Here is a 25,829-nt window from a genome sequence, read left to right as displayed (position 1 = left end):
CTTTTAAATTTTTATTCCTTTAATATAATTTTAATGGAGGTTTAGAAGAACTAGGAGATTAAAATCTATGTTTTCTATATTGTGCTCAAAAGGAAAATTCTATGAACATTTTTTAAACATAAGATTTACTTTTTTTTAATGACACAACCTTGAGTTATTTTGACCGAGAGTTTATTTCTGCCTCTTAAACATAATTTTCCAGTTTGGAAATTCTCTGCAGAATCCATGCTTTAACTCAGTTTGATGCTAATATCATAAAGTACATGAGAGAATAAGAGGTTTAAGGGAATTTTTATTTAGGTGTTAAAAAAAAAGTATTAGCTAGGTAAATGCAATGTATTTCAAGATAAGAAGTCTATCAATTATTTCTATCATCTCCATAATAAAATCTCTTTTTCTTTATCCTCCTTCCAAATTGCTATTCCACGTTGGAGAGAATGTTGAAAGATCAGAGCTCTGCCAGAGAATATATGTCTGAACTAAAACAGGAAGTGGTTTATAGAAGGGAAAAAAGGGTTATGATATCTTCTGTGGTATTAGAATTATTCTAAAGTTAGAATTATTCCAAACTTAGAAAACTAACCGTAGAGCAAGAAAACTGCTATAAGAATAGTAGTTTTCTTCCATATCATGAAGTGTTCAAAAATCTATTCCTTGATTGGTAAGACTAGCACATTGTTTTTGTCCTATATTCATAAAGGAAATCCACCAAATTTGAGAGAGCAGAAGAAAATTGTCCATCTCGATTTATTTCACTTACCGGAAGTTTATTTGCAGAACTATGACACTCCCTTCAGTAGAATGTCATTTTTGGTCTTCTCTCTCTTTTTAAATGTGCAATGGCTGGAGATACAGTCTATGCTGATATTAAAATTGATAGGACTTTTTCTTTAAAAAAGTCATCGTCACTTCAGAAATCTGGTAAGTTGGCTTTAGGGGTCCTTTTAAAATTAATATTTTAATTTTAATCTCCTTTATTTCTATCCTGCATTTGTACATGTCTTCAATAGTTAGCAGGCTGGATTCCAAGAAAAGTTGATTGAATGCAAGAATAAGAGTGACTGGGTGATGGACATTGGGGAGGGTATGTGCTATGGTGAATGCTGTGAAATGTGTAAGCCTGATGATTCACAGACATGTACTGCAGGGGCAAATAATACATTATATGTTAATAATTTTTAAAAATAAAATAAAATAAGTGTAAGAAAACTAAAATAAATAAAATAAAATAATAAAAATAAAAAAGAATGAGTGAATGTTTTTAATCAGACAAAATTAATTGTAGTTTTATTTTTTTCTTTTCTTTTTCAAGTTTTTTTTTTTTTTAATTCCAGTTAGTTAACCTACAGTGTAATATTAGTTTCAGGTGTAGAATTTAGTGATTCATCATTTACATATAACACTGTGGATGCAGCTAGAGAGTATTATGCTAAATGAAATAAGTCATTCAGAGAAAGACAAATACCATATGAGTTCACCCATATATGGAATTTAAAAGACAAAACAAATGAATATAGGAAGAAAATAACAGAGAGAAACACCAAAAAAACAGATTCTTAACCGCATAGAACAAACTGAGGGTTCCTGAAAGGAGGGTGAGTAGGGGGATGAGTAGAACTTTGCTTTTGATTGTCATAGCCTTTCTATTCTTTTTATTTCTTACAGTGAACATTTATACAGTGACTTCTATATTTATGACCTCCTTTCTTTACAGTTTCATGTACCTCTGATTAAATCTGTCCTTTGACTATAATATAAATTCTCTTAAACAAAGGAAAAAAGTACTTGGCTATAATTCACATTGTTGATTATCTTTTTGAAATTTGCATAATGTTAGGATAACAATGTTAAACTAAACTAAGAGGACATGAAATGCTGGTATTTTATTTCATGAAGTTTAGAATTAATGAAACTCTGAGTAATAGAATATTTGTGGAATACGAAGAGAAAGGCACATAACTAAGGATAACATTGTACCTTAAACACAAGCCACCGCAAAGGGTGGTAGATTTTCATATTCAGTGCATTTTTTCATCCTCTAAAGTATTAGGGAAACTTTCGTGTTGCATTTCTGTTCTTTTCTCTAGGGTAAGAATTTGTTATATTATAAAGTTTATATAAAATGTTTACATAATTTAAGTCTCATTGCATTTGTACTGTGTAATGAATATAATGTTTTGCTTTACTATATTTCCAAATAATGTATTTCTTCTTTTATATTTTTTAATTTGCTGTTACCAAATAAATCTGAGGTGTGGTTTTCTCTGATTGTGAAAACGTATTATTCCTTATTTTTAAACATTACCTCTCTGAGCTTGTCCAATAAAAGCTTATCCGCTTTCTTTTCTCCCTAGTCTGGGTGCTTTCATTTTCAATGAGAAGATAGAACTTAATTTTAAAAATAATGTGGACTAGAGTTGCCTTCTTATTCTTCCACCCAGAAAAACTCTCATACGATTAGTCCAATTTCCCAGAAGTTATTTTAGCGTAGTTCAAGGAACAAAACTAGTATTTTCAATTCTGCATTCCAGGGTTTGATTTCCTTTTTGTTTACAGATAGAACTTTACTTCCTTCCTGGTTTAGAGATTTGGGGATAACATTTTTAATGCTATCTGGTCCAGTCTACTAATATTAAAAAGAGAACACCTAAATATATAAAGATTAAGTTACCTACTCACAATGGTGCTTGTGACCAGAAGCCAAATATTTTATTACTTCTTCACTGCATATCCCTAGGGTAGGATAAATAAAACTTCTGTTCTCATGTGTCATATCATTGTAAATGGAAAGAATTATTTGATACACTGAATTGTCATGTTCTACAGAGCCCTACATATGCTATGACATGGTCTTAGTTTTCCTCTTCTAACTCCCTATGTTTTACTTATTTTGCTCTGGCTGTTCTCCTCTTTCCTCCTTGAAGTTACATATGCCTTACCACTTCAGAGCCTCACATGTGCTGAGACCCTTTCCCTATTCTCTTCATCTTCATATTCATTTGTTCTTTAAGATAAAACAAAGAGATTGTCATGATAAAATTGAGCAGATTACTAGGGAGAAAGTATGATTCCACTGGGAATATCTCAGACGAACATTGAGAAATTCGTGCTTTTCATAAATCTTACTTTGGGGCCTGAAAGAATGACCTAATAACCCTATGTCAGTGTTCTAATGAAATCTGAAATTTTATTCTGTAAGTTTTTAGGTCCACACACCCAGCTGTTTATATTAAAAACAGATGTAGGGATACAATCCCCTTCTTCTTGCAATTGCCTTGATGGGCACAATTTGCTTTGTTTTACATGAAATGTACATGAAAACAAATGGATAGTTTATGCTCTGAGAATTAATAAGCTTCCATGAAAGATATTTTATTCAACAACAGTAGTCATTTGAACATAGAGCAAAGTTCTCTGTAGTAATAGATAAGAATTCAGGTTAATTGGTCTTGATGCTTGACTTTATAGTGGTTATATTTCAACATCAGTTATTTCATTACTTTCTCAATGTATTGTATATATGTTTGCATATATCATATATCTAGTGGGTTTGATATACTGCAATTATTTTGGATTAGAGATTGTTGGTTTAACTATCAGCCAAAGCTAATAATTCTTGCTTCTTTTCCTGATTTATTTTTATCTTTCAGTACTCCAAAGACAATGAGATAGTATGGATAGCAAACTAGTCACTGTTTGGGTAGTCAAGAGAGCTGAGGCTTGATCTCAGCTCTCTTTTCAAATAACTGTAATTGTGGAATTGAATATCCACATAAATATGTAGACATTGGACAAGGTAATCCCTAAAAGTACTTTTATTTCAAAATAAAAATGAGTGAAATATATGAAATTATTGTTATGTATCATTATGTAAAGTAGGCATATTACATAAGAGAGAAAATAATGGATTAATCCAAATAGGTAGGTGTTGTCAACAAACTTACAAGAGAATCTGGAGGGTCTCAGTCTTATATAAAAACATTGGACTTTTGTAGTAACATGGGCAGGACTGGAAGAGATTATGCTGAGTAAAATAAGTCAAGCAGAGAGTCAATTATCATATGGTTTCACTTATTTATGGAGCATAACAAATAGCATGGAGGACATGGGGAGTTAGAGAGGAGAAGGGAGTTGGGGGATATTGAAAGGGGAGGTGAATCATGAGAGACTATGGACTCTGAAAAACAATCTGAGGGGTTTGAAGTGGTGGGCAGGTGGGAGGTTGGGGTACCAGGTGGTGGGTATTATAGAGGGCACGGATTGCGTGGAGCACTGGGTGAGGTAAAAAAAATAATGAATACTGTTATGCTGAAAATAAATAAAAAAATTTTTAAAAGACCTTCTTACCTTCTTACTATAAAAAAATCTGCAGAAAGCAGATCACTGTAAGATTAATGCTGTGAAACACATATGATGAACCCACAAAGAAAAACTCATATCCATTCACAGTTTTATAAGTCTCCTCTTCACAAACCAGAAAGCCAAATATGTCCTGTGTGTGTATGCACATGAGCAAAAAGAAGCTGGGTCTATGTATTTCAAAGGAAATTAACTTAGAAGCTTGATAACCAAGAAAGTTTATTCAGCTCCCTCTTACCTCTAACTATATAAGGATTTAACTGCTGGTCTTATGATCAAATTCTATCTGTCCAATCTATGCAATATTGTAGATTCTCACCATCATGGAATTTTCCTGAAAGTTGGATGTGCAATGATCATCACCCTATTTGTAGCAGTAATTGTGCTGAGCATTTTGAGTAAGTAATTAATCAAGATTATTCATTTATCCTAAATCATTTTTCTTTAATGACCTGTTGTAATTGTGTTTGCTGTTCAAGTGTTTCCTGAACAATACAGGACAGCTTCACAGAACATATGAAATTTGAAAAAATTAAGATTAGAGATTTTTTCATAGACCTTCAGCAGGCAATGTCATTATGGATTCATTTCACTGATAAAGGAAAGAGAAGTCAAGAATATGTTAATATTTTGTGATCAAATCGCACAATGCAGGTTGATAATGAGTTATACACAAGCTTCTCTAAAACTACATTCAGATGAAAGGAAATTAAATTATGTCGTATATTTCTATAGAAGTTTATTCATATTAGCTACTCCTGGCCACTATCAATCTTGTATCAATAAGTGAGAAATCTGCCTACAATTAATCAACTAACTTGAGTATTTAAAAATTGTACTCATGTACTTTGGACATAAGAGCATAATTCAATATTCAGATAGCAAATATTTTAATTATTGAATAAATGTTTGAAGAAAAGTTCTTCACATATATCTATAGAACAAAGGTAATATACAGACTATATATATTCCAAGGAATTCAGGCTTTCAGATGAAATCCTAGAACAGGCCAATGCATACAAATCTTAAGCCCCAGAAAGCTATTTAACCAGTTTAAGATAACCTATTGTCTAATTGCAGCTATAAAATTAGGGCAGAGGGAAGCAAAAATAAAATCTCTTCTATATATTTTTTGTTATGTTAATAGATTTGTTTGTTACCAGCATAGCAGTTTTTTAATAAAATATTTTTGTTACTAATAGATTCATTACTAAAATAGATTTTAAAGATTTAATTGCATAATACACAATATTATGAAATTAGAAGTTACCAAAAGTAAGCTCAGTTAAATGGCCCTCAAAAAAAAAAAAAAAAAGATACCTTCCTCATTGGAGAAAAACTACTCTGGGGCCACCCTACCCTTCTCTATGCAGCATTTACATGCAAAATCCTGAAAGAACCAGAATTATGAACCAAACCAAAACATATAACATCTTCCCTCTGAATCAGGTGAGACTGGACATAATTTAACAATATCTCACTAAACCCAAACTATACAAATGAGGCTTATGGCCACAGCTGGTTATTTTGTGTTCATTAAAATAAATATGAAAACTCCAAGAAAAAAATTAGGTGACTAGCTCTCCTCTCCCAGATCATATTTTATTAATATGTTAATAAAAGTAATAAGAATGCAAAGAAAAAATCAAGCCTTAGAAAAATTGTGTTGTTTGTCTCTTCAAGTTTTTAATTATTTAACTTACAATAGAATTTCTACATTATTGAACTTTAGAGAGTCACTAGAACCCAATAGTTTTATGCTTTGTATTTAATTAGGAAAATATGTTTGTTCTTTCACCAGTTATACAGTTGAAATATGCAAGACACAATGCAGTGGAAAATGAATCAAAAGAGAAATTCTGTACTGGTAAAAATAAATCTGAAATAATCACCTCAACAGGTAACATTATTTTATGTTGTCTAATTCCAGAGACATGGACAGTAACATCGGTTTTACCAGAATATATTTGAAGAGAGTTTCCTCTACCCTATAGAGGGATGGTTAAGGTCATTGTTTTTTATGGATCCATTACAGTCTATGACAAAAATGTTCAAGGATCCAAGGCAAATGAGAAAAATGAGCTTATAAAGAGTTCTAGATTAATGAAAAGGTATTTCATGGAAATGATTGCATTTATCATTTTTATTTCAATTGGGACATACACAAGTGCAGAATGTAGTCAAAATATTTTCATTCTTATTTTTTTAAATATTTTATTTGTTTATTTGACAGAGAGAGAAACAGCAAGAGAGGGAACACAAGCAGGGGGAGTGGGAGAGGGAGAAGCAGGCTCCTGCTGAGCAGGGAGCCCAATGAGGGGCTCCATTCCGGGACCCTGGGATCATGACCTGAGCCAAAGGCAGACACTTAATGACTGAGACACCCAGGCACCCTTATTTTCATTCTTAAAGTTTATGACATATTCAGTTTTTTTTAACTAGGTAATGTTATTACATGCAAAATTATTGTAAATGGTAATGTTATGTTAATCTTTCTTTTGCTCTTACATATACGCACACTTTTAAAAGTCAAGAAAACAATTATTCAGCCTTTCTGCATTTTTTGCCAGTGGTTTTATTACATCTTTAAATTTGTTAAAGTCAATCAGAGAAAGACAACGGTCATATGATCTCTCTGATATGAGGAATTTGAGAGGCAGGGCAGGGGGGTTGCAGGGAGAAGGAAGTGAAAAAGTGAAGCAAGACGGGACTGGGAAGGGAGACAAACCATAAGAGACTCTTAATCTCAGGAAACAAACTGAGAGTTGCTGGGGTTGGGGGTGTAGGGATAGGGTGGCTGGGCGATGGACATTGGGGAGGGTATTAAAAACATTTGTTAATTTAATTCTTAACTCCATATTGAAAAACTATATATTATTCTTCTTTTGAACATCCAGGTATAATTCTATTAGAAAGACCAATCTGTCCATAATGTAGTATACATACAAATTCTAGGAATGCATTAAAACTTTAAATTGGACTTTGATATTTCCAAGTCCCCTTGACCATATTCTGAAAACTATCTGATACACCGTATGTTCTATTTTTTTTTTAAACTTGTGTGATTCTGAGGGCAAATTTTATGAGACACTATCTCCAGAGAAAAAGCACTGCAGTATACTATTACCTACTACAGGAACAGTAGTAGTGTATTAAATAAAGCTCTAGCTTTAAATTCTGTCAAACCTGTTTTCTTTCTTTTTTTTTTTTTTTTTAAGATTTTATTCTTTATTTTAAGTCACAGAGGGAGAGAGCACAAGCATGGGGAGCGGCAGGCAGAGAGAAAAGCAGGCTCCCCACTGAGCAAGGAACTTGATGCAGGACTCTTCCCAGAACCCTGGGATCCTGACCGGAGCCAAATGCACACTTAACCAACTGAGTCACCCAGGCGCCCCAAACCTGTTTTCTAATCCTCATCCTATTCTTATAAATGTGTAAGCCACCGCTCCTAGAGTCTTAGATCAATTCATCAGGAAAGAAAAACAATAAAACTTTAAAGTATGTGAAGTAAAACCAATTGATCTATTCAGCCATCATTCCTAATGCTTTGTTAACCTTCTCTCTATTTTCTTTCTAGAATCTAAATCTAGAATTTAGAAGTACAATAGGCTTATGCTCCTCCATTTCACTTACCATCCCATTTTTGTCTTCATTGTTGTGGACTTGTGCTGAAGGCAATGTTTCCAGGTGTATCCTGCAGCTTACGAGTGCCCTCTCTTCCTGTGTCTAAGCAACGGATTCATTCATGGAGTCTAATTTCAATGATCAGAGTTTTCTCTTTAAAAAAAAAATAATAATATATATATATTATTATATATATATATATATACATATATATATATATATACCTTTAAAAAAGGTATATATTGGGGCACTTGGGTGTCTCAGTGGGTTAAGCCTCTGCCTTCGGCTCAGGTCATGATCTCAGGGTCCTGGGATCGAGTCCCGCATCGGGCTCTCTGCGCAGCATGGAGCCTGCTTCCCTCTCTCTCTCTGCCTGCTTCTCTGCCTACTTGTGATCTCTCTCTCTCTGTGTCAAATAAATAATTAAAATCTTTAAAAAAATTAAAATTAAAAAGGTATTTATTTATTTATTTATTTATTTATTTATTTATTTTAGAGAGAGCGAGCAGGGGGAGGATCAGAGGGAGAGAATCAAGTGGAATCACCCAAAGCTGGACCCAGGGCCAGACCCAAGGCCTGATCTCACGAACTTGAGATCACTACCTGAACTGAAACCAGGATTTGGAGGCTTAACCAACTGAGCCACCTATACTCCCCCAATGATCAGTTTTCAATCCTAAGGACTTCTTCTCAAACAAACTTGTTAGCTTTTGATAGTCTCCTGTTATCTGATCTTTTCTTTTTTTTTTTTTTTTTTACTTACTCTTTTATTTCTTAAAATAATTTAAAACATTATTATTTGTGATACATTTGATTTTGTAAACACCTAAAGTCTTTGGTGACCAAATCTGCTATTTGTACTTCCTGCTGTGTTGTGTGTTTTTTCAAGTATTTGGGATATTTTTATCTTAATTTGATTTCAGTTGATGGAATTGCTAAAAAAATAATCAAAGATATTTTCTTGCAAAGTTCACATTTTCATGTGCAGGGAGACACAAAAGAGCTAATAATGATTGGATGACTTCAGGCACTTTTGAAGACCCTGGACTAATCAGTCACACTGACTCACTCCCTCATCTTTTGGTGAACCCAACATTTGGTCATATGACCCTAGCACTGATATATAAATCATTAACCTCGAGGGGAACCTTGCCTTATGAACTCATTTATGCAAACATTTCCCCATTCCACCTCTAGCTAAGTGTCTCCCTTTAGCTATTTCCCTTACTTCTTACATGCTAAGCAACACTTTAATCTAATTCTTTTAGGATCTAATTATCTCTAGCAAAAGGTATCTTCAAAAGAGCATTTTTTCAATGGTGTGCCCTAACATTTGTATGTATTAAGGTTCTTGAACTAAAAAGATCCAGGTGGGGGCGCCTGGGTGGCTCAGTGGGTTAAAGCCTCTGCCTTTGGCTCAGGTCATGATCCCAGGGTGCTGGGATCAAGCTGCGCATTGGGCTCTCTGCTCAGCAGGGAACCTGCTTCCTCCTCCCTCTCTGCCTGCCTCTCTGCCTAAAATAAATAAAATCTTAAAAAATAATAAAAAAAAAATAAAAAGATCCAGGTGGTTAACTGGTAGACTGTAGACTTTTATTCATCTATCTTGCTGCACTTTAGAAAAAATTTTTTTAATATTCTGTGATACAAAAAATGGTTGGAGGGGCACCTTGGTGGCTCAGTGGGTTAGAGCCTCTGCCTTTGACTCAGGTCATGATCCCAGGGTCCTGAGATTGCCCAACATTGCATCCGGCTTTCTGCTCAGTAGGGAGCCTGCTTCCCCCTCTCTCTCTCTGCCTGCCTCTCTGCCTACTTGTGATCTCTGTCTGTCAAATAAATAAATAAAATCTTTTTTTAAAAAAATGGTTGGGAAGCCCTGCTTCATACTATCTAGTCAAATTATCTACTATCAGAAATATAGAAGTGAAAATATAGTAGTCTCTTATTAAATATGTTCTTAAAAGTCCCAGTTGCATAGTTGCTCTCTTTAACTATAATCACAGCATATATTTGGCATTATTTCGTGGAAAGGTTTGGATTTGGTGTATTCTATGAATCTAAAGAAAAACTGTACAACTGAGATAAGTGTGTGGACTTAATATTGAAAGCAAGAGCAAGGATCCTTTGAATATACATTGCTCACCTTCCACTTCTATTTTTACCTCTATGCTTGCCATTTCTGATGTTGTTCTCTCTCCGATATGAAAGTTTCCACTTAGAAACATTTCCCATCGGTCTGAAGAATGTCCTCTGATATTCACTGTAGTGACTATTTGATAATGGGTCCTTTTAGTTTTCTTTTCTCTGAAAGTGTCTTAAATGTGCCATGTTTTTAGAAAGATATTTTCATGGAATGTGAAATATTTTATTGATTTTTTTTTCCTTAAACAATTTTTAAGGTTTTTATTTAAATTCCAGTTTGTCGATGTACAGTGTAATATTAGTTTTGGGTATACAATATAGTGATTCAGCAGTCCCATACAGCACAGTCCCCTCCTTAATCCCCAACTCCTACGACACTCGTTCCCCATCCACCTCCCCTCAGTTTGCTCTCTCTAGGTAAGAGTCTGTTTCTTAGTTCCCTTCAAAACATTGAAGACATTTTTACTATGTTCTGTCCCCCTCAGTACATGATGAGAATGAGGGTTTTTTTCCTTTTAAACAGTCGTATCTTTGTAAATGGCATGTAGTTTTTCTCTGCTTTCAAGATTTTCCTCTATCTTTGGTTTTACGCAGTTTGTTTTCTTTTTACATTATAGTTTTTCTCATATTTATCCTGCTTAGGGCTGGAAGAGTTTCTTGAAAGTATAAATTTATAAATTTAAATACGTTGGAGAGATTTTAGCTATTATCCTTTTTTCCCTTTATTTTCTCTTTCCTCTGGTTGTAAGACTTCAATTTCTTTTTTTTTTTTCCTTACTTTTCTTTAAAGGTCTTATTTCTTTATTTGTCTGAGAGAAAGAGAGCAAAAGCAGGGGGAGCAGCAGGCAGAGGGAGAAGCAGTCAGGCTCCCACTGAGCAAGGGGCAAAGAGCCCGATGCAGGATTAGATTCCAGGACCCTGGGATTATGACCTGACCCTGGGCAGATACTTAACTTCTTCAGTATGATATTAGGGATATGGTTCTGAGTTTCTTTTAATTACTTATCCTTGTTCCTTCTAGTTTCTTTCAATTTCTCCACTGCTCACAAATCATGCCCCTCTAAAGACTGGAAGCTACATGGAGGGAAATGTTACTGGATTGCTGAAGATAAGAAATCTTGGGATGAAAGCAAAAATGACTGTGCCATGAAAAATTCACATCTCCTGGTGATTCGAGACTTCATTGATATGGTGAGATATCAAACAGAGATTATAGCATCTTTCACATTTTCAAGGTAGTCATTGGGCTATATATTTGCAAATTTATTTTTTTGAAGATTATTTATTTATTTATGTGTCAGAGAGAGCCCAAGCAGGGGAAGTGGCAGACAGAGCACACAGAGGGAGAAGCAGGCTCCCTCCTGACCAGGGAACCTGAGGCAGCATTCGATCCCAGGACCCTGGGATCATGACCTGAGCCAAAGGCAGATGCTTAATCTACTGAGTTACCCAGGCGTCCCACACATTTGAAAATTTCTATGAAATAAATTCTAAACTTCATTGCTATTAACTATGCAAATACTGTTTGAATGAATCATTGAACTAGAGGATTATTTTAGGCTTTTTTTTTTTTTGGCTATGGATTGAAGGAATACATTTGGTACTGTACACCTAAGTTCTCCTCCACAAGAGATCCCCACTGCTAACTAGATTCCATTTTAAAATATAAGACAGCAAGTATCTTACCTCATCTTTCATGTTTATTGCAATATTCCCAAAGGCTGCAGCCAGATATCATGGCAACTAAAATTAAGATGATAACTGAGAGAAAGAAAATACAGAATAGTCCTCACTAACATTTCATTCTCCCTTGAGCAGAACACTTCATTAAGACAGGTTTAATTTAAATGGGAGTTTTATTGCGTGAATGTTGGACACAAAACCTTTAATTAATAAGGCCAATGTAGATGTTAATTAGCAAGCATCAAATAAGGATAATCAGCATGAGGATTAGTATATCGGCATAATAAGTAATGTCAAAGGTTCTGGTTCTGAAAACCCAGTGACCAGCAGTGCTGTACTACCCTGGTTGAGTCATAGCCATCTGGGGTGGATAGCACAGCTGTTCAAACTTCCGAAGAGAAAAAAAAAAAAAGTCTCCTGAGTTTGAAAGGAATCCACCACCACAAGAAAAACAAGAGCAGAAGTAAACTATCGTCTCGCTGTAACCAGAGTAACCCCAAATCTCAAACTGTCAGACTGTCTGTCAGATGCAGTTCAAATTGATTCAAATATAAGCCGAATTCAGGATAGATTAAGAGCTGAAAAGAGATCCATTTTCTTCTCCAAGAGAAATTTTTAAGACAAAAAAAAGGGAAGCAGATATCAACTGGAAAGCATTTCGTGAGAATGCTCTGAAAGGGATAAATAATAAATCATTTCATGGAGAAATTATGCAATGAAAGATTTCACTCAGAAACCCATCCATTTCCTGCTCACCATCAAAGGGAAGAACGCTGAAATGCAGAAAAGACATGTCTTCTAGGCAATTGATTAACCAGACTAGGGAGACCAGTAAACTGAGGCAACTTTTTAAAAAAATTTTCATTTAAATTCAATTTAGTTAACATACAGAGCCCGGCTAGCTCAGTCGGTAGAGCATGAGACTCTTAGTTAACATAGAGTATATTATTAGTTTCAGGGATAGAATTTAGTGATTCACCAGCTGTGTATAACACCCAGTGCTCATTACATCATGTGCCCTCCTTAATGTCCATCATCCAGTTACCCCATCTTCCCACCCAGCTCCCCTCTAGCCACCCTCAGTTTGTTTAGAAACTTTGTTCTTCCTGTTCAGATTACCTCTCTCACATTATTCCTAAGCAAATGAATGGGTCAGATATAATTGCTCTCTTTCATGGATAAATAAAGAATCTGAATGGAATCACCATAGGATTTATGCATACATATTTCTTTTCCAAAAAAGACATGTAAAAATCAGATTACAATATATATTAGAGTTGGTGGGAATACAAGTTAGTGCAGCCTCTTTGGAGAACAGTGTGGAGATTCCTTAAGAAATTAAAAATAGAACTTTCCTATGACCCTGCCATTGCACTATTGGGTATTTACCCCAAAGATACAGATGTCGTGAAAAGAAGAGCCATCTGTACCCCAATGTTTATAGCAGCAAGGGCCTTGGTCACCAAACTGTGGAGAGAATCAAGATGCCCTTCAACGGACGAATGGATAAAGAAGATGTGGTCCATATACACTATGGAGTATTATGCCTCCATCAGAAAGGATGGATACCCAACTTTTGTAGCAACATGGAGGAGATTATGCTGAGTGAAATAAATCAAGCAGAGAGTCAATTATCATATGGTTTCACTTATTTGTGGAGCCTAACAAATAACATGGAGAACATAGGGAGATAGAGAGGAGAAGGGAGTTGGGGGAAACTGGAAGAGGAGGTGAACCATGAGAGACTATGGATTCTGAAAAACAACCTGAGGGTTTTGAAGGGGCAGGTGGTGGGAGGCTGGGGGAGCCAGGTGGTGGGTATTAAAGAGGGTACATATTGCATGGAGCACTGGGTGTGGTGCAAAAACAATGAATTCTGTTCCACTGAAAAGAAATAAAAATAAATAAATATATATTATATATATAATATATAATTATTATATATAATATATAATTATTATATATATAGTTATTATATAATATATATTATATATATTAGAAAAAATAATTTCTCCAAAAACGAGAAAATAATTTTCTAGCAAATACTTTTCCAGCTTTCAAATAAGTGAAGAATAAAATGAAACAAAGAGAATTATTAGTCCATCTAGAATTCCCTTGTGCCATCATATGGCAAAAAAAAAAAAAAAAAGAAAGAAAGAAAAGTAGAAAGAGGAGGGAAAGCGGAGGAAGAAGAAGAGAGTGAGAAAAAGATATAGTTAAAAAAAACAGGAAAAGAAAGGTGGTTTACAGCTTTCACGAAGGATGCAAAGATCTTGAAATGTTACTACAATTTTTAAATGAGAAAGAGTCGATTAACTTTAAATTGCCAGCTTGTTTCAAATTCATTGGAAAGTTAAGCTTGCAGAGTCAAAACCTCTGCTGAAACAGGTACCTGTGGGAGAGAAGACATGTCCTCACTTACTTGGAACACACAAATCAGACACCAGACATCAGAAAGGGGAGTTCTGTCAGAGTAATTGAAAAATGGGTTAAGTCTGAGTGCAAGTGGGCAAAAACAATGTGAATGAAGCTCCTGGCTTGGCAGAAACTGGGGGATTCTACAACCCCTTGAAGGTTATTTTTTTCTGTAAATGCCACTGGTTCTCAAGATTAGAAAGAACAAGAATGTGTCCTTCGCGGTCCCAGCCCCGGAGGAGAAGAAAACAGCAATGTTGAAGTGGCAAGGAATTCCGCCAAGATCCTTGTCCCCAGTCTGCCTTGTGCGCTATGGAACAACAGCTTTCATGCATGTATGTGTTGGTGAGAAGGACAAGTGCCCTTGGGGAACTGGTGCGAAACACCGCTGCACGTGCGAAAGAGGATGGGGAGGGGTGAGAATACCGGATGGGATCACAGTTACAGGCAGGGTAGGGCTGGCAGAATGGAGAAAGCCACACAGAGAAGACACAGGGATGAGTGATTGCCTAAGACTGAGGCATATCAGAACAAGCAAAACCACTGCGTCCACTGCCTCTAACTGCCACGCTAACAGATTTCAAACAGGAAGTCAAGAAGAACACTGCTGGGAGAGGGGCAGGGGAGGAGGAAGAACATGCAGAGAGATCTCTGAGGCATGGTGCAAAGGGAAACTGAAATGCTCCGGTCAAGCAGACATTTCTCTGGCAAACAAACAAACAAAAACCAGAAAACACGAGACATTACAGGAATTGGAAACCGGTGGTGCATTGAGGATAGCAATAATTCGCACACTCACCCCTGTAATGATAAATTCAAACCCCACATTGAAGACACAGGAGAAGGAACTCTGTGTTCGTTTCTATCCACAAAACCATTTAACTCAGTCGCCACATGCTAGACAGCTTTCAATAATCAAGTACGAGGTATAAAAAGAAGAAGGAGGAGGGGGAGGGAGGTGGGGAAGGAAAAGAAGGAGAAGAAGAAGAGGAGGAGGAAGAAGAAACAAGACCTTCCCAAGAACAAGAACTGTTGCACAATGATAAAAGGGTTGTATGAGTTTGCTAGGGCTGCCATAACAGAGTACCACAAATTTAATGACTTAGGCAAAAAAGATTAATTTCTCCAGGTTCTGAAGGTTGCAAGTCCAAGATCAAGATATTGGCAGGTTTCATTTATCATGATGACTCTCTTCTTGGCTTTCAGATGGCCACCTTTCTACTGTGTCCTCACATGGTCTTTCCTCTGTGTATGTGCATCTGTGTCTCTCTGTGTGTCCAAATTTTTCTTATAAGACCACCAATCAGACTTAATTAAGACCCACTCTAATAGCCCTACTTTAGCTTCATGACCTCGTTAAAGGCTGTGACTTCAAATGCAGTCATTTTGAGGTACTGGGGTTAAGACTGCAACATAGGAATTTTAGAGAGACACAATTCAGTCCATAATATTAACCCACTCTGTCCCCTGAATCTCATAGCAGGGGTCAATTATATATGTATATGCAGCAAGGTTAACACCAATAGAACTAAAAAAGGAAATGGAGAAATTCACAATTACAGTTGGAGTTGTCAACACTCCTTTTTGAGTAACTGAAAAAACAAATCTCATAAATAAATAAATAAATAACCTAAACAATGCTTTCAACCAATTCGACCTAATTAATCTTTTTAAAAATTATTCTTATTAACATATAATGTATTATTTGCCCCAGAAGTACAGGTCTGTAGATCACTGGGTTTACACATTTCATGGCACTCACCATAGCACTTACCCTCTCCAATGTCCATAACTCAACCACTCTCTTCCTACCCACCCCCCGCAATGCTGTTTGTTTCCTGAGATTAAGAGTCTCTTATAGTTGGTCTCCCTCCCCAGTCCCATCTTGTTTCATTTTTTCCCTCCCTTCCCTCCACGACCCCCTGCCCTACTTCTCAAATTCCTCATGTCAGAGAGATCATATGATAATTGTCTTTCTCTGATTGACTTGTTTCGCTTAGCATAATACCCTCTAGTTCCATCCATGTTGTTGCAAATGGCAAGATTTCATTTCTTTTGAAGGCTCCATAGTATTCCACATCTTCTTTGTCCATTCATCTGTTGATGGACATCTAGGTTCTTTCCATAGTTTGGCTATTGTAGACATTGTTCCTATAATTCAGGTGCACGTGCCCTTCGGATAAGTACATTTGTATCTTTAGGGTAAACACCTAGTAGTGCAATTGCTGGGTTGTAGGGTAGCTCTATTTTCAACTTTTTGAGGAACATCCATGCTGTTTTCCAGAGTGGCTGCACCAGCTTGCATTCCCACCAGCAGTGTAGGAGGGTTCCCTTTCTCAGCATCCCTGCCAACATCCTTGACCTAATTAATCTTATAGAAAACTATATCCAATAAAAGCAGATTGCACTTTTTTTTTTCAATACATCTAGAACTTTCATGAATACAGACCATATTTGGAGACCCAGTAAACTTTAAAAAAATTACAAATACAGATATTATACAAAACATGTGTCAGACCATAACAAAATTAAACTGGAAATTAGAAATGAGGTAGTATTTGGAAAATTCCCAAATATTTGAAAATAAATCAACACACTTCTAAATAATGTATGGATCAAAGAAGTAGTGATCAGAGGAAAATTTTTAAATTATATGATGAATTGAATGAAAACAACATTTTAACATCAAAAGTCACAGGTTTCAGCTTAAGCAGAGCTTAGAAGGAAATTTATAGCATTGGGTGCTTACATTTGAGAAGAAGATAATGTAAAATCAATCATCTAAACTTCTCTTTTAAAAAAAAAGGCTATAAAAAGGGAAAACTAGACCCAAAGCAAGCAGAAGAATGGAAAATGTAAATGCAAATCTTACTATAAAGCAAAATTAATTAATATAGTATAAAATTGGCAGAAGAGAGATATGCAGATCAGGGAAACTGAACAGAGACACTAGAAACAGGCCTACCAAAATTTAGTCAACTGATTTTTTGGCCATAGTGCAAAGATAGTTCAATGGAATAACACTATTCTCTCTCTTGTATGCCAATGACTATTTATGTTCCTACAAACACTTATGACATTTGGCATATGAGTTTGGCTGCAGGTGGGGGAGAACCAAAATCACTGCATCTTAAACAAGGTAATTATGTACTTTGTTTATTGAATCTAAAACACTTTTAATTATAAGAGGTAACATTAGTACACTTAAAAGCATTAGCACAACTAAAAAGCAAAAACAAAGCTCCCAATTAAACTGCTACAAGCTATTGACTGATGTTTCCAATTTCAAAGTGTTAAAATAGGAGGGAAATCTGTCTATTAGTATATGCAATAGGTCATGTCAACCACATTGTAGTCTGTACAGCTATGGATTTCTGGGCTCAACAGTAGGGTGCTCTCTGTGTCTACCTATTTCCGGTTGATTTACACCATATCCACGGCTAGCCATCAGAAAAGAGGAAAATGATGAATGGAAGGATAGAGCCCTAGAATTTAAATGTGCGATTAGAATTTCAGTATCTGGCTAATTCACTAGCCAGAAATTAGGTCAGTCACATTGTCACCCTTAGCCAAAAGGGAGCCTTAGAAACATAGCCTTCATTACATCTGGTCATATATATGGCTCAGGGGTTATAGTCCTATAGAATAAGAGATATTCATGGGGCACCTGGGTGGCTCAGTGGATTAAAGCCTCTGCCTTCAGCTCAGGTCATGATCCCAAAGTCCTAGGATCGAGCCCCACATTGGGCTCTCTGCTCAGCGAGGAGCCTGCTTCCTCCTCTCTCTCTGCCTGCCTCTCTGCCTACTTGTGATTTCTGTCAAATAAATAAATAAAATCTTAAAAAAAAAAAGAATGTTTAAAAAAAAATAATAAGAGATATTCAGAAACTATGAACAGTATGTCTCACACCAGCTCAAACATTGCTTGCTTTCTTTAATTTTCCCTGTATATTCCCCTCCTTCTATATATTATTTCATACTCGTATTTAACAATAACCACTAACATTTATGTAATGAGAATTTATTATGTGCTAGGCAGTATATAATAATATTATTTAATAGCAAAACAATTGTAACTCTTTGGGATAGGTACTATAATAATCTGAGTTGCAGAGATTGGGGAAAACAAGTAAAAAAATCTAATAACTGCAGAGACGCATGGTAGTAAACAGTAGAGGCAGGATACGAATTTGGAAGTTTGACTTCACAGCCTTAGTATCTCCTGCAACCATACATAATTCCACCTTATTGTTGCCACATTGCATGGCAGTAGTTTGTCCCTCTGCTCTGATCTGTTAGAAAAATGTGAAGTAGGCGCACCTGGGTGGCTCAGTCAGTTAAGTGTCTGACTTCAGCTAGGTCATGATCCCAGGGTCCTGGGATCCAGCCCCATTTCTCCCTCTTCTTCTGCCTCTCCCCTCAACTCATTTTCTCTCTCAAATAAATAAAATCTTTTTTGAAAGAAAAAAAAGAAAGAAAGAAAAATGTGAAATATGTCTTACCTGTCCCTTTCCTGCTTCTAACACAGGGCCAAACACATAGGAGCTTGTCTAAAGATATATAGTTTTTTTGTATCTGTAAGGATCAGTCAGTTGTTTCATGTAACATTTCCGATTCTCTTTAGAGTTTCCTGTGGCGGTACCTCAATACCTCAGTGTTTTACTGGATTGGCCTATCTATTCCACCTGGAAGACAGTCATGGACCTGGGTAGACAACAAACCATTTGACTCCCATCTGTGAGTTTATTGTTTTTTAGCTTTCTTGCAGTCTTAATCCCATATTGTGTGACAAGAAAGAGTCCTCTGATGTTGTTAGAAACAAGTATAAATTTCCTGACTGACTCATGACCTGATAAATACATGTATAAAATGATCTAGTTGGAAAGTTGAGAAACAAAAGAAATCTCTCTCGACCCACTCAGATTTAGGTGTGAAATAGGGCTTGCCAATGGTGCCTTTTTATTTTATCACCTTATTCAAGAGGTAAATGGAAAAGTGTAAAATCTCTTATAAGAGCACAAGTTTAGTTTACAAAAATATAAATTTACAAAATATAAATTTATGCTCATTTCAATAATTTCTAAATAAGCAAACCAGAGGTGCCCTTTTGGCGACATCCATATTCCTCTCTGACTAACCATTGTTAGCTATTAGCTTCTCTTGAGAAATAAAACTGAGGGTGGGAAGAATTACTTTACTCATCATACTATGTATTGTTTATATTGTTTTCATGATCATATTTTGATGTTAAAAATTAGAAAGTATTTTCTGAAGCCTTCTTGAGTCTCTGGACATATAATGATGTAAAGATAAGCATTTTCTTGTTTATAGGTTTTCAATAGAAGAAAAACGGATAACCCGGAGCACGAAATGTGCCCAGGTGTCTCGTAGGAGGGTTGCCAACCAAAACTGTGAGCAAAATGACCAGTGGATCTGTCAACTCTAATCCGCACTGCAGAAAATCCGTCTCCGTTTCTCTGACTAAAAGACACATGACACTACATGAAGTTTGATGTCAGACCATATCAGAGTCCAGAGGGCTCTATCTGTGTGCACACGCACACACACATTTGTTCATTCGTGTGGGTATAGTACTATTTCTCAGAGATGGAGGAAGGCTAATAGGGGAAATGAAATGTCATAGAAACTGAGTAGATAAAAGGAATATATTTTTCATCTGCATAATCAATGACCAATGACTCTCTTTGCCTGTATTTTTGGAACTTCAGTCTTCTCTACATCTTGCCTCTACAATACCCTTACATTCTTCCAACTTCAGTGACCACAACGAACAAAGCAATTCCTCTCAAATTTCCATCTCTGGCCCAGTCCTTCCTTAATCACCAGACCCTAGTGCTTATTTAACCTATCAAATCCAAAATCTCAAAGGCATTTCAAACTCAATGTATAAAAATAATTTATTAACTTTCCTCACAAAAGGAAAGACCCTCTAGTCCTTAGCCTCTCAGTCAATGGCACAACATATAAGAAATTACACAACCTATAAACTGGCTGTCCCGTTACCACTCTCTCTGGCCCACACTTCCGGGCTGCTCTCCACTCTACTTCTCACAAAACCAAGTCTTATCACCTGTTTTTTTACTTATATCTCTCAAATCTGACCTCTTCTCTTCACTGTTTTCACAATCTTAATAACAAAGAATTAAAATATTAAATAACTGCCATAACAGGGTCTTCCTGTTCTACTCCTAACCCATTTCAGTTACTCTCTGCCATGCAACCTAGGTGATACTTTAAAAATACATATACTGACAATTCACACTTTCTTTGGAAAAACGCTTCAACATCTTTCTTAAAATAACACCAAACTCTGTAACACAGCTTAGAAATCCCTCGTTCGGTCTCATCCTTGCTTACTGAGCCAGTGTCTGTCTACACAAAACTTACCCAAACTCCCAACACCACAGCCACATTAGACAAAATTTTAAGAACTCATACAGAATTCCACCAAACTGCATTACAGACATTTTCCCTACATCTTGAATTCTCATTTCTCTCCTCTCCATTGGGTGAACTCTCAAACATCCTTTGTGTAGAAGCTGAATTATTAAGAACCCTTTCTTGAGTTCCATAACAAGGTCGAATATCCCAACATTATAGTCCTTTCCCCAATACTTATCACATTTTTGGTCTTACATATATCAATCTTTGAGTGAATATTTGATTAATGTTCTCCACCTGACTATAAATTACATAAGGTTTCCGTATCTGTTTTTGTATTTCTAGTGTCTTTTAAATTGTCTAGCACATAAATAAATCCTCAAAAGACGATTTAGTATATTAAGTATATTAGTATATTACGTTTTCTCTAAACAATCGCAGAAGTAAAACACAGATGTGTGGCTGGGGAGACAGGCTGGAAAAGAAACAGAAACTCCAACAATGGAGAATCAATTGGTAAGTCATTCTGTGCCAGGGGAAACCTGAAGAATTATTCTGCATGGGAGACTGATATTGAAAGAGAATCGTACAAATGCCAAGGAAGTTTATGTGAAGGGTTAAATGCTTCAGAGACAAACTTTATTTGTGATGTTTATGTTCCCCTCTTTATGGTGATCACAAACTTACATGTTTTCTTGCACATGATATCATAACAACAAACCAACTCGTGTATGTTGAATTGGACAGCTATATAAAATGATGGGTAAAACTTTTGTATTGTGGTATGTTGGCACTACATTCCAGCAAAAAGAAAAAATGTTTTATTATATGAGCACAATAGTGTTTATAAAACTATAAGAATATTTATTTGCCTGACTTTCAGACTAAACTACTTGAAAACACAAAATATTTCAAGGAACCATAATCACCGAGGCCTTGCTTTGTACAAGGGATAGACACAAAAATACCTAACATTTGGGATGCCTAGGTGGCCCAGTCTGTTAAGAAGCTGGCTTCTGGAGGCTTAAGTGGGTAGGAGAAGAATAAATGAAACAAGATGGGATTGGGAGGGAGACAAACCATAAGTGACTCTTAATCTCACAAAACAAACTGAGGGTTGCTGGGGGGAGGGGGTTTGGAAGAAGGGGGTGGGATTATGGACATTGGGGAGGGTATGTGCTTTGGTGTGTGCTGTGAAGTGTGTAAACCTGGTGATTCACAAACCTGTACCCCTGGGGATAAAAATATATGTTTATAAAAAATAAAAAATTAATAAAAAAAAAAAAGAAGCTGGCTTCTGCTCTGTTCATGACCCTGGGGTCCTGGGATCGAGCCCCACATCAGGCTCCAGGTGCAGAGGGAGAAGCATACTCCTACTGAAACTGCTCAGCAGCAGTATGCTTCTCCCTCTGCACCTGCCCTCTCCAAATAAACAAATAAAATCTTTAAAAACAATACCTAACACTTTATGCTGCAAGTGGTCTACAAAGGTCTTGGAATTCAGACACTACTGCTGACACTGCGGATACTCTGGTTCACATTCTTTCACTAAAGGGCATGGAGTGGGGTGTTTCCCGCTCCCGTGATTCTAGGGTGGAGTCTAGCAAGTGATTCTTTGGTCATCCCAGAATAATTCATTTGCTAATCTTGCCTCAGATATTTTGGGAATGATCCCTTATTTTCTTTTTTCACTCAAGTTTGGAAATCCATATATATATGAATATATATATGTATTTATATATATACACACACATATATATATGTGTATACACACACACACACACACACACACATCCAGGAGTTCTTGGATTATAGTCTTCAGGAGATAGAAGCTACCGACATCCACGGGCTTAGCTGAAGCGTCTTCCCAGGGAGAAGTCTCTGATGGTTGAAGAAAATAGGCCGACCTATGAGCAGACCTAAGCCACAACTTCATTCATCATTCGACCTCCTTATGCCCCTACTCTGATCAGTATAATACAATGACGGTTTGGGTCTCCTGAAATAAGTGTCCATTCAGAGCCACTGCCCAGCAGCTCCTCAAAAGTCTAATTATTTCCCTTTCCTTAATGCATAGTCATTCAGGTTAATGGTCATAGATCCTTTTGGGGAAGAATGGGGGAAAATGAACTATATAATTTGTTTTCTTGTTTCATAGAGTTCTATCTCAAAAGCTTGCCTCCCAGTTTTAATTAAAGAGATTCTGGGCCTGTACAATGGTTCAAGTCAGGAAATTGACTGAAGGGACATTATCTCTTACTTATAGAATTCAGTTTAAACTTCTGTTCACTTGACCTAGAATCCATCTACTTAAGGGAGGGCATTACAGGTGCTTCAAGCAAAGCATGGTTAACCTCTTCGGATGGGTGGAATGACTACATTAATTAGCAAAAAAAAAAAGAAAAAGAAAAAGAAAAAGAAAAGAAAAGAAAAAAAAAAAACTCAATAGAATTTAGGGTTCCATGTCCCTAGCTTGCTTGATTAGAATCTTTTTCTATGTCCCCATTCCTGTTTTCAAGATCTCAGTCCTTCCCAATTGATGCCCTCATTTTAACAAAAGACATTTTGCAATGCTGAAAATCCAGAACTTCCCTCTACTCAGTCCTTCACAATGCTGCTAACAGTACTTATCTTTAGGCCCAATTCCTGAAAAATGTCCAGCTGTATCTAGGAACTTTTCTAGCTTATCTCAGACAACTTTATCTAGTAACAAAAACAAGCAGTACAGACTCTCTCCAGCAGATGGAGCCAGAAAACTTTGCCCTTTTCCTCTATGGTCTTCTGAGATACTGACAGCAACTGTTCACATCAGTAACTGACTGACTTACTGCAGCTTACCAATAAGAAAGGAAAAAAGAAAAGAAATGCAATTAGTAGACACCATACAACAAACTTAGGGAATGAGAGAAAATCCTGACCACAGCAGGAACAAATTGATAGGGAGACAAGAATATCCAAGTAGGAGCGGACTCTTCTGCAGAGCTTAGTGACACCTTGTGGTCTCCAGTGCTTCTCAAGAATAACAGGAGGGAGGAGGGACGTGCGGGGGAAGTACCTAGGGAATGAGGGTGTGAGGAGACTGAAAGAAAGTTTCAAGTTTCCTGCAGCCTGGCAAGCTGTCTACCCATGTCTTGGGAACAAAACCTGTACCCCGAAACTGAAAGCTGATCTAATGATTCATAAGGAATCATTAGATCACTTTTTGTTCATCTCCACAATGCTTCTGATTCCTTGTACAGTCCAATCAAATAGTTAAATTAGCCTTAAATTTCGGGGGAGGGGGAGAAAGCATGGAAACATGTAAATAAATCAGTATCAATACATCTCATTTTTGCAGTTTCCATTAACCAGAGAACCATACTACCCCACTCTAAATATAGAAATGAACCATAAAACTGACACAGACTGTTTGATAAGAACGGTGGCAACAGAACCTGGACAGTAACTCTGAAATATACGAGTTGAGGGGAAAAGAAAACAAAACTCAGGGCACTACAAGATCAACATGAATACTAAAAATCAGATGTTCTATAAAAAAAAATTGACTACAGAGGTATGATTTAGAAATTTTCATCAGAATGCTAAGAACAGTTGAAATGAATAGGATCTCTGATGTAAATTGAACAAATAGAAGGTAATCATGCAAAATCATCCCAAGTTGGCTTTAAACACCTCATTTTCTTGGGTCCCCAACTTGAATACTAAAAAGTCACCACTTAAATAGTAGCTACTACTTGTTGAACATAGTTCTAAGGTACTTAAGAATTTTAAATATATTTGAACCTCATCAAAAAGCTGCTATGCGGGCGCCTGGGTGGCTCAGTGGGTTAAGCCGCTGCCTTCGGCTCAGGTCATGATCTCAGGATCCTGGGATCGAGTCCCGCGTTGGGCTCTCTGCTCAGCGGGGAGCCTGCTTCCCTCTCTCTCTCTCTGCCTGCCTCTCCATGTACTGTGATTTCTCTCTGTCAAATAAATAAATAAAATCTTAAAAAAAATAAAAAGCTGCTATGCTAGGTAGAGGCACATGAGTGGCTCAGTCAGTTAAGTATCCAACTCTCGATTTCAGCTCAGGTCATAATCTCAGGGTCATGAGACTGAGCCCCGCACTGGGTTCAATACTCAGCACAGAGTCTGTTTGAGATTCCCTCTCTCTCTCCCTCTGCCCCTACACACTCCCCACTCTTTCTCTCTCAAACAAATAAACAAATCTTTTTTTTTTTTTTTTAACTGCTAGGTAGGCATGGTTATGATTCTCATTTTATTTATTTATTTATTTTTATTTTTATTTATTTATTTTTTAAAAAGATTTTATTTATTTATTTGACAGACAGAGATCACAAGTAGGCAGAGAGGCAGGCAGAGAGAGAGAGGAGGAAGCAAGCTCCCTGCGGAGAAGAGAGCCCGATGCGGGACTCGATCCCAGGACCCTGAGATCATGACCTGAGCTGAAGGCAGTGGCTTAACCCACTGAGCCACCCAGGCGCCCTATGATTCTCATTTTAGAGATGGAAAAATTTATCCTTCTGGAGAATCTGAGAAAATTTTACAAAATCTCACATCTAGTAAGTGATAGAGTGGAAATTTAATCTCAAATAATCTGATCTCAGAGTCCATGTGTAACCATTCAGTTATATTGCATCTATCAGCCAGATGGGAAAGTTAGCTGAGTGAAGATGAGAGCTGTGGGGCCTGTGGTGAACTTGGGTGGCCCTTCAAAATTGGTATTGGTATTTTCTATTTAAACCTCTTGCGTGACAAAAATCCTATAATCGTAAACCAAATACCATGGTTGTCCATGATATGAAGTCTCCTTTGGACCAACATTATATAAACTTGATCATGAACATCACACATATGTCTTGGCCCAGAAATATTAACAACATCAATCATTAATTCTCTTAGTCCTAAAGGAACCACCTGTGTTTTGGCAACAGTGTGTCAACAAAATAAAAATTTGCCTGTGATCTAATATACCTCAATACAGAAAAGATCATGTAAGAGATACACTTTTGAGTACTACAAAATCAATTTTACAACCCCTAAAGAATTGATATGCTCCATAATTTTAATAGTGAGAACTGTATAAATAATCATGCTTCACTCTCACTTTTAGCTACCTGAAATCTCAGTTAGTTCTGGCTATGAGAAAGCTCAGAGTTAGATTGAGTATTGAAAAATCATAGATTTTGCCCAGTTTTATGGCA

The 25,829-nt window shown here is 36.5% G+C and overlaps 1 protein-coding gene across 1 annotated transcript; it reads left to right on the top strand.

The window, feature by feature from the left end:
• Positions 1 to 549: 549 nt before the first annotated feature.
• LOC309868462 (killer cell lectin-like receptor subfamily B member 1B allele A) lies at positions 550 to 21,015 on the top strand. The gene is made up of 6 exons (XM_082738360.1): positions 550 to 921; positions 4,671 to 4,757; positions 6,161 to 6,259; positions 11,147 to 11,316; positions 18,848 to 18,960; positions 19,555 to 21,015. Exons 1-6 carry the CDS (start codon positions 840 to 842, stop codon positions 19,667 to 19,669), a joined length of 666 nt encoding a protein of 221 aa, XP_082594486.1. The 5' UTR covers positions 550 to 839; the 3' UTR covers positions 19,670 to 21,015.
• The last annotated feature ends 4,814 nt before the right edge of the window (positions 21,016 to 25,829 follow it).

Source organism: Mustela nivalis (genome assembly GCF_964662115.1).
Source record: "Mustela nivalis genome assembly, chromosome: 7".
In the NCBI taxonomy this organism is placed as follows: domain Eukaryota; kingdom Metazoa; phylum Chordata; class Mammalia; order Carnivora; family Mustelidae; genus Mustela; species Mustela nivalis.
This window is presented reverse-complemented; position numbering and strand designations above follow the sequence as displayed.